This window comes from Apium graveolens, chromosome 1 (assembly GCF_009905375.1).
Source record: "Apium graveolens cultivar Ventura chromosome 1, ASM990537v1, whole genome shotgun sequence".
Lineage (NCBI taxonomy): Eukaryota > Viridiplantae > Streptophyta > Magnoliopsida > Apiales > Apiaceae > Apium > Apium graveolens.
Window position 1 is genome coordinate 15,683,553 of NC_133647.1, and position 13,792 is coordinate 15,697,344.

General features: G+C 33.5%; 1 protein-coding gene across 1 annotated transcript; it reads right to left on the minus strand.

Moving 5' to 3' along the window:
• Positions 1-6,401: 6,401 nt before the first annotated feature.
• LOC141717298 (uncharacterized) lies at positions 6,402-13,209 on the minus strand. The gene is made up of 3 exons (XM_074519415.1): positions 12,808-13,209; positions 11,540-12,259; positions 6,402-6,446 (listed from the first exon to the last, which is right to left on the minus strand). Exons 1-3 carry the CDS (start codon positions 13,207-13,209, stop codon positions 6,402-6,404), a joined length of 1,167 nt encoding a protein of 388 aa, XP_074375516.1.
• Positions 13,210-13,792: the final 583 nt, after the last annotated feature.

Genomic DNA, 13,792 nt, shown 5'->3' on the forward strand with positions numbered 1-13,792 from the left:
ATAGCCTGCATCACTCTAAAAAAATTGGATATTAAAATAATATTTTATGATGTTTAAATTAGTAATTATTTCAGAATAATTTAATTTAAACAATCACTTGCCGTCACTAAAGAATTTGTGAACCCAAGGAGCTCATTCTCTCAAGATATTTTCTTGGGCTTTCTTGATAAATATACATAAAAGAAATATTACCCTAGATACCGGATTAGTTGCTATATCAGTATTTTACGTTTTTTCGTGACTTTACTCTCAACTAAAACTATGTTTTTACCGACTCTACGTCAAATCATCGTCAAAGAAAAAATATTCTTTAAATTTATTAAAGATTGGATCAAAATCAATCCAAAGATATGTTCCAAATCACTAATTCATATATTACGTCATAAGTGTGCTACTGTAATGGAAGTGTTATAACGAATCTTAAATTTTTGGCCTATTGTAACACCTGACTTGCAGTATTACAATAGTTATAAATTTTCTTGTTACAATGAAATGCTGTGTTGCACAGCATTTAACACTAGCACATGTTGTTACATTAGATACTTTTTAATTTTTAAAAATTTTAAAGTGGAAATATTACTACAAAAGTAGTAGTAAAACTATATTCTAAATTATTAGTTAATCGGGAATCTAACATCAAATTACCTACAAATTACGAAATTTATTGTAAATAAATAAAAAAGTAATTTTGGTGGTTCATTATTTAATAAATAATAATTTAATTATTAAAAGTTTTTAAAAAATATTAAAAATTAAAAATTGTTAAATATTTCGGTGAAAAAAAAGCAGCGGTTCCCCCCCCCCCCCAAATTACATATTGTCGGGACTTAAACAAAAAACTAACACAAAACCGTCACTCACTCACTCTCTCTCTCTGAAATTTCTTCGATCTAAACTAACACAGAAAATTGCTTCGTTTTTTTGAAGAAGAAATTGGAGTCTCTTGGATCAGGTATTTTATACCCTTCCTGACCGAGAAAAAAATATCAGGTATTTTATACCTTTTATCTTCCTGATCTTACATATATTGCACTTACATGCGGAATCACTGGAATTTATTTAGTTGTCAATTTTCATAACTATATTTGAATCCCACATATCTATACTTTACAATCTTGAATTGGCATGTCAACCTTCTGCTTATTTGGCTTGCAGGTATAAGTTTAAAAACCATCAATTTACATTCTTTTCTTTGCTATTTATGTGCCTTTTTTCTCATTCATATTCCCATGTGCAGATTGAGGAACAAGGTCAAGAATGGCACACTATCACGTTTTTTTAGCACAGTCATTTTCTGAGGTTTACGCTGCAGTCACCAAGCTTTGATAATGAATTTTACTGGTTCCATCATTCCCTTGTTTTGCAAAAATATTAGTGTCTCTTATGGAGAAGGTGAGGTGTATTGTACAATATATTTATTTTACCGTTATGCTTAATTATATGTCAACATGAAAAAGTCTTTTTACGCTATTTACGGGTATAATCCTTTTTAGAATCTTTCTACTAGTATTTAACTTTTTCTTCATAGCAAGTTCTTGCATTAGTGTTTGTTATTCTCTCATTCTGGAAGGAATCTGACGATGCACTTTCCCAAATACATAATTTATCAAACAAGAATGTAGTGAAAAGATGCTACATATTAATGTCACTTCTTCTTTGTCATTGTAAATGACCTCACAAATGTTTAAACAAGCTTCTTATCGTATCTCTCTCGCACTGTCTTGAATTTTCAATCATGCAGCCTCATGTTGACTTTGGACTAAAGTTGCTCGGAGCAGATGCTTTGTCCAGGTGTGTATAATCTTGTCTATGTTTCATGTCAATCCCGGGCCTGTATAGCTTTGTCCAGGTGTGTATAATCTTGTCTATATTTTGCAGTAATATTTTTAGTTAGCATTGGAATTTTTCTTACTTTTCCTTAGAACAATATTTTTTTTTCTTTTTTTTCCTAATAGTTTCTTGGTGCCCTTGATTTCTGCTCACTAGCGTAACGTAGCACTTGCTACTTACCGGAAGTTACGTGAATTTATCTTAGCTACTTTGAGCATGGAACACAAAATCCATTTGACGAGCCCAACCCTTCCAATCTGAGAAAATTATGAATTGATGATATCAAAACCCAAAAACGATTATTCAGTCGCATCTTCACACTCTACATAATCTGAAAAATCTATTAATCTATTTATCTTGTGCTAGTCTCTAGTTTTGTGTTTCTAGTTGTGCTCTAGATCAGTTTGGTAATAAATCAATTATGTCTGCTGCAAGCTTTTCGGCTCCGGTGGCTAGATCCACCTATGTTGGCTTAAAACCTAGCCCGCCAAAGCTGATTCGAATGGATCTAAAACTCACTGTATGAAGGTACTTTGATCGGAACTTGTATTTTTGTTTTTAATTTTTTTTAAGCTGCTTATATTACCACCTTTTGTACTGCTTATAGTTGGCTCTCGTTTGTGTGTAAACAGACTTGGAATCCGATTGATAACAAGAATTTGCTATTTGCATCCACTCTTTATCATAATTTAAATTATGTTGTAAACTTTCAGTTTAGCAGGTGTATTGTTTCTTGATAGTTGATAGTGATAGAAATTGGACTCCAATGGTAGAAACTGCATATTTTTTATATAGAAAATATTCAATGTGTGTCCGATGTTATCAAATTTTCTATAAATCCATTCCAAATTGTGGCACTGATGAATAATTTTGTTCAATCTTGAAATTGCCATCTCTGGAGATGAACTTTCTGTTTCTTTTCTCTCTTGCATGCACAAAATCATTATATAAATCAATGGCTTGAAGCAATACTCTGTGGTCTGAAGTTTTTTGTTAAGCAGGGGTTGAAATACTGATCTCTTGTTCCGAACATTTTTGTCTACAGCTGGGGTATGTTTATCGCGAGAATAGCAGAATTCCTAACTACTACGATGGGAGGTACTGGACAATGTGGAAGCTTCCCATGTTTGGTTGCACGGACGCATCTCAAGTCCTCCATGAAATCGCGGAATGCAAGAAGGCATATCCTAGTGCTTACATCTGGTGCCTGGCTTTTGATAACATTAGGCAAGCTCAATGTATGTCGTTCATCATCCAAAAGCCCACAACCACCTCCTAGATCCTCTGCTCCTTGAAAAAGTTGCAGTGCGACCCTGTTCTGCTTTTGCATGCTTCTACATGTTCAATGAAATCAATGAGTGATTCCATAGGGGTAATTCAAAATTTCATTATTCTAAACTGCTTATAGTAGTTATTATTGCTAAAAGGAATTGGTTGTACATAGTTGCTTGTATCAGTTGTGTTGTCATACTCAACAATTTTTATTAGACTGAATGTCTTTAGTTGGTTTCTGGAGAATGTAATAGTTTAGATTTCAGATCATATGTTTTACTATTTTGGTTGACGTTCTCAGACAACAATTACACAATTAGTGATGTAAAACTTTACACAATTTGGTCTATAAACTTCTTACACATCACTTTCAATTAAGAAAAGCTGATGTCAAAAAAGATAATGTACATCACTTTAAGGTAAAAAACTGATGTCAAAGAAATCCAAGTTCAAGTTTAAATGAAATATAGAAATCACTTTGTTTAAGATTAAACTGATGTCAAGTAACATTATAAACATCACTTTTAACCAAACAAAACTGATGTCAAAAAATACAATGTACATCAGTTTCAGACAAACAACTGATGTTAAAGACTAACATGTTCAAGTCTAAATGATACATAGACATCACTTCATTTTAGAAAACACTGATGTCTATACGCTAAATTAGACATCACCTTTCATTAAAGAAAGAGATGTTTAATATGTCATTTTACATCACCTCTGTCAAAATTATCGATGTTTTTGTGACGAAAAACATAGCTCAATATATGTTTAATATATTTTAATAGGTGTAATTTAGTTATTAAATAATTTTGTTATAGCATTTTTTGTAAAAAATCATCACATAGACATCAGTATTTTTCACTAAAATCGATGTTTTTGTGACAAAAAACATAGCTCATGATATGTTTAACATGTTTAATTAGGTGTAATTTAGTTATTAAATAATTTACTTATAGCATTTTATGTAAATAATCAACACATAGACATCTGTTTTTTAACTAAAATCGATGTCTAATCGAGTATAGACATCGGGTATTCACCGATGTCTAGAATAGACATCACCGACATCAACATCGGTTGGGAAACAGTATAGACATCGGCCAAAAAGCGATGTCTATGGACTTTTTTCTTGTAGTGAAGGTGATATATAGAGTAATAAGTGTGTAGAAATATAATTACAAATTAAAAATTATGATTATAACTTTAAGATATATGTAAAATGTATATAAAATAAAATTATAGTATTTATAATTTGGTCTTTTCGGTCTATTCGGTCCGGACCGAAATATTTTTTAAAAGAACCGGACCGAACCGAATTTTATTTCAGTCTATTCGGTCCGGACCGAATAAACCGAAATTTCTGAAAAATCAGGACCGAACCGAATTAGCACGGTTCGATTTTTTGTTTTCGGTTCGGTTTTGCTCAGCCCTAGATGACAATGCCACTGATGAAGACTTGATTCAGTATACGAGATCTTATATGTTACAACTTATCGCGGGATCTATATTTACAGATCATTCGGGTGGTCTTGTACATTCTATGTGGATTCCATATCTTCGTGATCATCATTCTTGTGGCAAGTACGCTTGGGGAGCTGTGCAAAAGTTGCATATTGGATACAGATGAGGTTGCTGGATGTTTAATATTACTACAATTATGGGCTTGGGAGAGGTTGCTGACTATGGCTCCAATACGTACTGAAATTTCATTAGTTGATGAGGAGTCTGGGCTGGACAGCTTGCAGGCCCGCACGGAGTGAGGTTAATTTATAACTATAATTTTTATTACTTGTATTTTTGTAATAGTCCCGTTTGGCTTTATAGTTTGTATAAACTGCTTCATGCTTCAAAATAACAATTTACATAGTCTGGTTCATGTTAACAATTCATATAGTCCATTATATTAACATCACATCTGCTTCGAATATATATGGGCATGTTGCGTCTATTTGTGTCTAATTATTTAATTTTTTTTATATTTTATATAGGTGGTTGGTTCATCATTCATTTTCAGAGAAGAATGGACGTACTCTTCCTGTGTATCGAGTTATTTTGGATGATATAGGTCCTTCACACTTTAAGTGGCAGCCTTACACTCAAGATGTCTTGGATTCACTACCAGCGGGCTGCTTGAGGGGTCAGGCTATATGGCGTTACTGTGGCCCACTGATATGTATCTTTATTGTTGAGCATCATCTGCCTAACTGTGTCATGAAGCAATTTGGGATGTTTCAGAATATTCCGGATCACCCTGAAGATATGAGTCAGCTCCACAAGATTACATTGCAAGGAAAAGTATCGGTTAATTGGGTTCAGAAGCATCAACCATCTATCACTCTTTGGAATTCTCAAATGAATTATGTTTGCGAATCAGATATTATTGTCGGTCAGAGTGAAGTTTCTGAATATTATGATTGGTATATGCTGAGAACTCAAAGATTTCATTCTCGGATGGGTGCATTTCATGTATATGTTGTAAGTATATACTTGAATGTCACTTTTTAAATTATGTTTATTAGTATTTGACGATGTCATGCAGAACCCATATGTAGCATCTACAGACCCGTGGGGATCAAGCAGTGGATCAATAATATCAGTAACTACGAATATCATAAATTACAGTCACAATTTTTTGACTGTAAATTGTTTGTATTGTTTATATTGTTTCTATTTCAGGGTGAGTTATTTAAATCTATTACAAGACGTTCAGAGACTGTACTACCAGTGGTTAGTGAACTAGCTTCTCTCGGATGGCATGCTGTTCAACAGCATTCAGTTCATGGTTTTTTTGAGGAACTACCACAGGAAGAACATCGGGATAAAGAAAAAATGGCGAGGAAGGTTACTGGTCGACGTGCTAAATGTGGTGGCCATGGAGGAGGTCGTGGAGGGGTTCGGTGTGTTAGGCGTCGAGGAGTTGATAATACGTTTGTGGATTTAGTTGTGCCAACAACTCTAGGAGAAGATGATATTGATTTTGGGGGTAATGTAGTCAATTATGCACATCCAAATGAAAATCCAGTTGCTGATGCTTACTTACCAGCCATGTCGGTCAAAGAGGGTAAAAAAAGTACCAAATGTGGTACTGATTGGCTAAAATGTGCAAAACATAAATAAATATTTTGTATTCTTCAATTGCATGTCTTTTGATTTTGATTGTGTTTTGTTTAAACATTTATGTAATTTGAATGTTACTGAATTAGAATTATGGTTAAGTTTTATTCTGCAACTGATTTCCAGAATTGTGTTATTTTATTTAATGTATATTATTTGAACTGTGTGTGTTTTGATGTTTACTGGTAAAGGCTAAAAATCAGTGCAGGTGAAATCAAAATATGCTGCAAACGCATATAAGCTTTGCATTTTATGAAAGGAACACGTAATTTAAATTTGCGTTTTACTTACAACGCAAACTAAAGATGCGTCTTCATGTACTAAACGTTTTAAGAATATGCGTTTCTAGGCTTTCCAGTCAGCTTTTTGTATTTACTTAACATCAGAATGTCAACAAAATAAGATTACACATCCCTTGTGTAACTTAAACAAGTTAGTTTACAAAAAACTGAAAATATAAAATTTGATAGTGAGTGTATAGAAAGTGTTAGTCAATGTGTATGAAACATGCAGACATAAAAAATAAACTTTGGAGTTTAGATATTGCAAATTTAAGTACCGAATTTTAATATGTAAATAAATGTTTTCAAATCTAGATAAATAAAATTTAAATAATATCAAATTACAAAGTTTTAATTCTTAATATTAATATTAAATTGAATGAAAATTTTAAGGAGCCGAGTTGGCTTTCTTTCTGCGGGCTCTTGAAAATCCATTTCATTTCTAAACCTAGTTGACTTTCTTCTCCCCTTCTTCTTTTGTTCATCCTCATCATGAACGACCTTTGGAAAATTAATTTCTGTTGGCCAACGTGGATCTCCTTTATGTGGTATTGGTTCGAACACACCGTTATAAATCTTTGAAATATTTTCCAACTTATATCAATCACCAACAAGGGTATCATGAGACATCTTGACATGTGCGCAACAAGCAATGACATGGGAGCACGAAATACGATAATTTTGCCACTTTCCACATGTACAAGTTTGCTCGTGTATGCGAATGGTATGATTTTTTCCTCCTTTTAGTCCGTCCTTTTTTGTAGTTACTTGAAATAACCACGTGTCCCTATCAAACAACTTTACATGATGCCCACTAGCACGTGATATTGCTCATTTTAACTTCATGTTTGCAAACTTAGTAAATGTAACACCCCCAAATCCGGGGTCGGGGATTCGGGTCGTCACGAGTTCCATTTCCCTTAATAACACCCAATCTTAATAAACAATCAACTACTCTGTACTGTGACCCCACAATAAACACACACACCACAAGTTATAGTCTCAGAGATGGATATCCAAAAATAACACGAGTCATTTTATTCCAAAATTCTATGCCATTACACCTTAAAAGGGTTTCTGAATAGATTTACATTTCTTTTCCATTATTACATTTAATAAAGATACATAAGTCTGGTACATCAAAAGTTGAAATCCTAGCCTATTGGTAGTTCCTACCTCAGCTACAGCGACATCAACGCCTATAGGAAACTGCGGAACGTTTCCTATTCGCTCGCGAATTGGGAGCTTGGTCCTGTTCATCTTTTCTATCTGTTGTTGTGTGATGAAAGAAGAAAGCAAGGGTGAGCAACAAGCCCACCAAAATAATGTGTATAATAATTAACAATATATGAGCATTCTCATAGTACTCATGAAAGTCTTGGTCAAGAAGAAATGAACCAAGCTGATATCTTAACGCGACCAAGTCGCAAAATATTCAGTATATGTACATATATACTTTTCACAATCTTTGAAATCCTTTGACATGTATAATATACACAGAGTTCCAGTTTATAACTGTATAAAAATATCGTTGCAAGGTGATCTCATATATCCAACCTTGTCTCAACGTTTTTCTGAAAATCTTTGTCATGCATAAGATAATCATTAACTAGATATAAGTTTAAAAGATGAAGTTATAAGATACTCCAATATACTTATATCTTTTCCGAATACTACTTGAACTACCACCGTTCAAGTTATAATTAGTTTCAAAAGTTCATCACACTGATGAGACTACAAGATAAGACTTGAATAGATTCAATCTTTGAAATATCATTATAAATAATGAAGTTACGAGATACTTCATTAAGTCCTGATATATATATACACACCTATATATATATATATTTCATACACTCCTTGAAAACCTCTGTTATGAAAATTATAAACAGAGTTGCAATATCCAATGAATTTGGAAAGGAGAAAACATTGGCATAAACCTGATATCTTGCTGATCAGGCAAAGATACCAATAAGTAACCTTTTCTACTAGTAGATGGATGAATCCCCCACCGGTCATCACCCTGGCCACATAAGTACCTTGTGCTGGACCGCCACCCGGCCTCTTACGCGTTGATGGACTGCCACCCAGCCACTTACACTTTGATAGACCGTATCCCGGCCTGTCGCTTATACCGACTCAATTAGATGGACTTACTTCCCAAACGTTGGGCAAGTAATCAAATTGTTTTCTCAAAACAGCAACCACGTTGCGAATGTAAAATACACCACAGAGCTGGATCCCCCAGGTTTTGAGCGAGCATTTAAATCCCCTTCGAAAGGAAGATCTTAAATTTGAAAATGAGTTTTGGGATCCGCCCTAACTTTTAAAAATCATTTTGAAGACTCGAAAACATTTTTAAGAATGTTTGGAGTAATGCTGATTTAATAAAATAAATCAGTCCCAATATATTAGAAAATATCTGAATATTATTATTTAAATATTATTCCCATAAAGAATAATCTTTATAAAAATAATTGAAGTAGAAGTTTTAAAACTCATACTTGAAATGAATATTAATAACCAAAGATATACTTATACGAAAGTATGATCTTTATTTGAATAATCGAAAAAATAAGTTTGATTATCGAAACATTATTCTTTAATAAAATAAAGAATATTATTTAGTAAATAAGCGGAGTCATAAGTCCTCGAATGAATATTCCAAATAATATTCATTAAATAAAATAAGCGGAGTCATAAGTCCTCGAATGAATATTCAAAATAATATTCATTAAATAAAATAAGCGGAGTCATAAGTCCTCGAATGAATATTCCAAATAATATTCATTAAATAAAATAAGCGGAGTCATAAGTCCTCGAATGAATATTCCAAATAATATTCATTAAATAAAATAAGCGGAGTCATAAGTCCTCGAATGAATATTCCAAATAATATTCATTAATAAAGTTATCGAATAAAACTTATTCGATTAATAGTTTTGAAAACTATATCTATATCTATATATATATATATATATATATATATATATATATATATATATTATACTCGGGAATATCGACTCCCGGTTTAGAAAAATGTTCACCTTTGGGTCCCCTATACTAAGGGTAAACGCCACTACTGCTTATCTCTAACATAGGTATTATGCAACTAATAAGCATTTGAACCAACAGATATATAAATCAAGAATAAGAAACAGGCATGCATATATACCATATCACATGCTACAATATATCGCAAGAATTTGCTAATAACAAATATGCATTTATCACAAGATCATGCATATACACATATACATCACAACAATAGTTATACGGGTAGAAAACTTGCCTGAGTGCTCCCGGATAGACTTAAACTTAGAGTGGGTCCGATAACCTATGAACAACAACATAAGTCGGAATTAAACCCCGGTCGCTTAAGAAACTAGACTTTAACCATTTAGAGTCCTAACGTTCGCTTTCGCGCTTAACGATTTACTTAAGTCGCTCGAGTACCCTCGGCTCCACCATTTTTAATAAATTAACCATTAAGGGTTTCAAGGAGATTCTTTCGCGAGTACCTTACCAACTGCCTAATCCACTTTAAATAATTGTTTATTACCCCAATTAGTCATTTAAGGTCCTTAACCAAGGTTTCAAAGTAAGGCGAGGGGTAATGGTTCGGTCGCGAAACGTCGTTACTTAATACGGTCGTTTCTCCTAAACCGTATATCGGATTCAAACGAACCACATATCAAAACGAAGCTCGTAACATGAACTATCTAATCATGGCAATGGTCAAAACCTAACAGGGAGTTCTCGGGTCCTGATGTTAAGAGCAAAAATAGTCTAAAGTAATTTGGACATTACGACGGCTATGTTTACGCGATTTCCCAAATTTTTACCATTCCAAATCATATCAATCCAACTACCAATCAATAACAACTCAGGATACACATAAATGATACTGATTTCAGTCATAATAAGCTCAAGGATCTCAATTCAATCATATATTATAACATCTCCAAATTCAACTAAACTACTTAACAATTAAGCTCGAATCATGCTTATCATTCAAATTACTACTCATCCATCCAAACCATCTCCAAACTTCAACATTCAAACTTATTACTAAAGGGTGTGAAGATTTATACCTTTCTTGGAGGGTGGAAAGTTACTAGGAAGCCTTATGGAGCCTCCTACAAGCTTGATCTTTCCAAAGAAATCAAGAACACAAAGTTAGGCTTTAAAGTTTCTAAAAGTCCGATTGAAAGAACTGTAAAAATGAGGGTGTTACCATGCTTATTTGGACGAGACTTGTGAACAAGAGTTGTAGGCAATCTCAATACCTTTCCAACGAGCTATATAACACAATATTTGAGTGAGTATTGAAGGAGATATGGCAGTTTGAAGTTGCTGTGTTTATTTTGGCCGAGAGCTTGATGAAGAAAAGGGAAGAGCTTTTGTGTTTTTTGTGATTTGTTTTGATTTGCCTTGGTTGGTTGACTTTTGTTTTGTTTTAATCATTTTTAACCATGAAAAATTGTGTGGTTATAAATCAACCACACTTCTTTCCCTTATGTCATGCTTTGGTCATCATGTGATGTCACCCTCCACACTTGTCCTCTTCTTGTTGGTTTGATGATATCATCATCCTTAACCTCCTTGATTAACTCTTAATTGCTTGCCTAATGACCACTGATCTGTTATACGGTTCGCTTAACTTTCATTTTCGTTTATCGTTTGAGGGATCATACCCGGGATCTTATTACTTGGGTTTCCTTAACCTTTCTCAATACATTATAATCCTTTTATGATCCTCTCTTATAATCCTTTAATTTAAATCCTTTTTATCCTGTTACCTTATACTCAATTCTTTCCGTATCTAGTGGATTTCCGGGAAAAATTAAAGTGTTCGGAATTGGATTCTGACGATCTTTACATACACTTATATACCACATAGAGTACTAATAAAATCTCAGAATATCCATAACAGAACCCCTACATAGTGTGGCATGAAAAGTTTTCTTATTCAGCATAATCAGCAAAACACTATTCATAAGGGTTTCAAAAATTCCAAAAATTGGGGTTATTACAGTAAAAACTTGACCATTGAGAGATTGTGTTGCGATCTCCGCATGCCTCGCATCAAAGTAATCAACTAATTTTCCAAACAATGCCCTAACTGAAGAAGTGATAAGAAGTTTTTGTACTTCAAGTATTACATTGTTCCAACTTTCGACGTGATTTGTTGTCATGATTCCAAACCTTTTACCTCCATCATGTGCTAATGTCCACTTTTCTAAAGGCTTGTTTTCAAACCATTCCATTTCTCTTGGTTCCGCCATCACTAATTGTTCCCATAACAAATCAAATTTTTTAGGTTGAACTTGAGAAGCCAATGTTACCAAATTTTTCTTCAATCCTTTTTTCTTATGTGCATTACAGAAGTTTAAAGCAAGGTGCCTGATATCTAACCGATGATAATCAAGTGGCTCACACCATCCAGTTTGTTGCATAGCTACCATAATCCAGGCGTGTCTGTCAGAGATGACAGTAATCCCATGCCTCCTACCTGTCATATACCTCCTCAAACTATCCATAAACCACCCCCAGCTAGACACGTTCTCGGACTCGACAATAGAAAAAGCCAATGGAAAAATATGACTAAAGCCGTCTACAGCTGTGGCAGTCAAGAGTACTCCAGGATATGGGCCATATAGATGAGTCCCATCAATCAAAATGACTGGAATGCAATGCTCAAATCCATCAATGCATTGCTTAAAAGCCCAGAACAATCTCTTGAATGTCATTACCTGTCATATAAGACACAATTTTTAATATTCATTCATATTTTAACAATATTTAAAAGTTTAGGGTTCACCAATTCCCTAATTAGGTTTTAGAAATTGTTTATAAGACTATATTATATTGCACAATGGTTTAGGGTTTAGGGTTTTGGTTTTAGGGAAACCTAAACTCTAAACCCTAATGTAATATAGGTTTTAGGGCCGTTAGTCCCTAAAACCTAGGAACCAATTTCTAAATTATATCTAATTATTTTTAAAAGTTTAGGGTTCACCAATTCCCTAATTGGGTTTTAGAAATTGTTTATAAGACTATATTATATTGCACAATGGTTTAGGGTTTAGGGTTTTGGTTTTAGGGCCTTAAGGCCCTAAAACCTAAACTCTAAACCCTAATGTAATCTAGGTTTTAGGGCCGTTAGGCCCTAAAACCTAAGAACCAATCTCTAAATTATATCTAGTTGTTTTTAAAAGTTTAGGTTTCATCAATCTCTAAATTATATCTAAATTATACTACAATGCACAACAAAACAATATATAAGTTGAAAAGAAAGTACCTCTCCCATCTTATCTTCTTTAAATACCCAATCAACTTTTGTACCAACGTTAAAAGATTGGAGCATTTCCATCAAATATGGAAGGTCACTATAAGATCCTTCCCAAGAATCATGCATATCTTCCATGACTAATTTCTTTGCATTTCTTATTTTCTTCCTATTTGGATGATACCCAAACAAGTTTTCGGCCGTAGCTAGAAGCACTTTCTCCTTGATGTTTTGATTGGCTATTATTTGTGCCCTAATTGCTTCGGCAATATCCGAAGATTTCAAATTGGAATGGTCTTGTGTGATAGATGGGTTCATACAAGTGTGTGGACCTGAAATCTCCATTATTTGAAAATGATCATGCACACTCCGTTTCCTTGCTTTTAACTTCCATTTACAACCACTTTCCACCATTTTACAACAAATATGCCAATTCAAGGGATCCGATCTTGTGGTTTTAATCCCTTGATGATTTTGTATATGAATTTTATTTACCACACGCATCAACAGTCTTTCGAACGATATATTGTACCCTTCCTCAATTCCATAGGTGTTGACGCATCATCACTACTTTTAAGAATAGAATCTTTAAGAGAGATCAATATTTTTGAACTACTAGATATAAATGAAGATTTTTTGCTTGACCCCCCACTTTCAATCTCCAAATTCCTACTACAACCCGATTCTCCTACCCTTTCAAAATCAACGCTAACATGTGTACTTAGATTCAAATGAGTTTCCATAGCAATTGAAAACTTTTCTACATAAAGTTTCACAAACAAAGGACTTCCCTTTGAAATCACTACACCAAATAACAAATCTACATAATCATCATCTTCAATTAGTACGATGCCAAATTTCACATCATCCGGATTTTTACATCTATATTTCAACTTCAAACCATATCTATCTCTATCAATTTTCAATTTTGAGAACAAAACATCACATAAATCATTAAATTTCATACTAGAATTAAGTTTGACATGCTTTACAACCG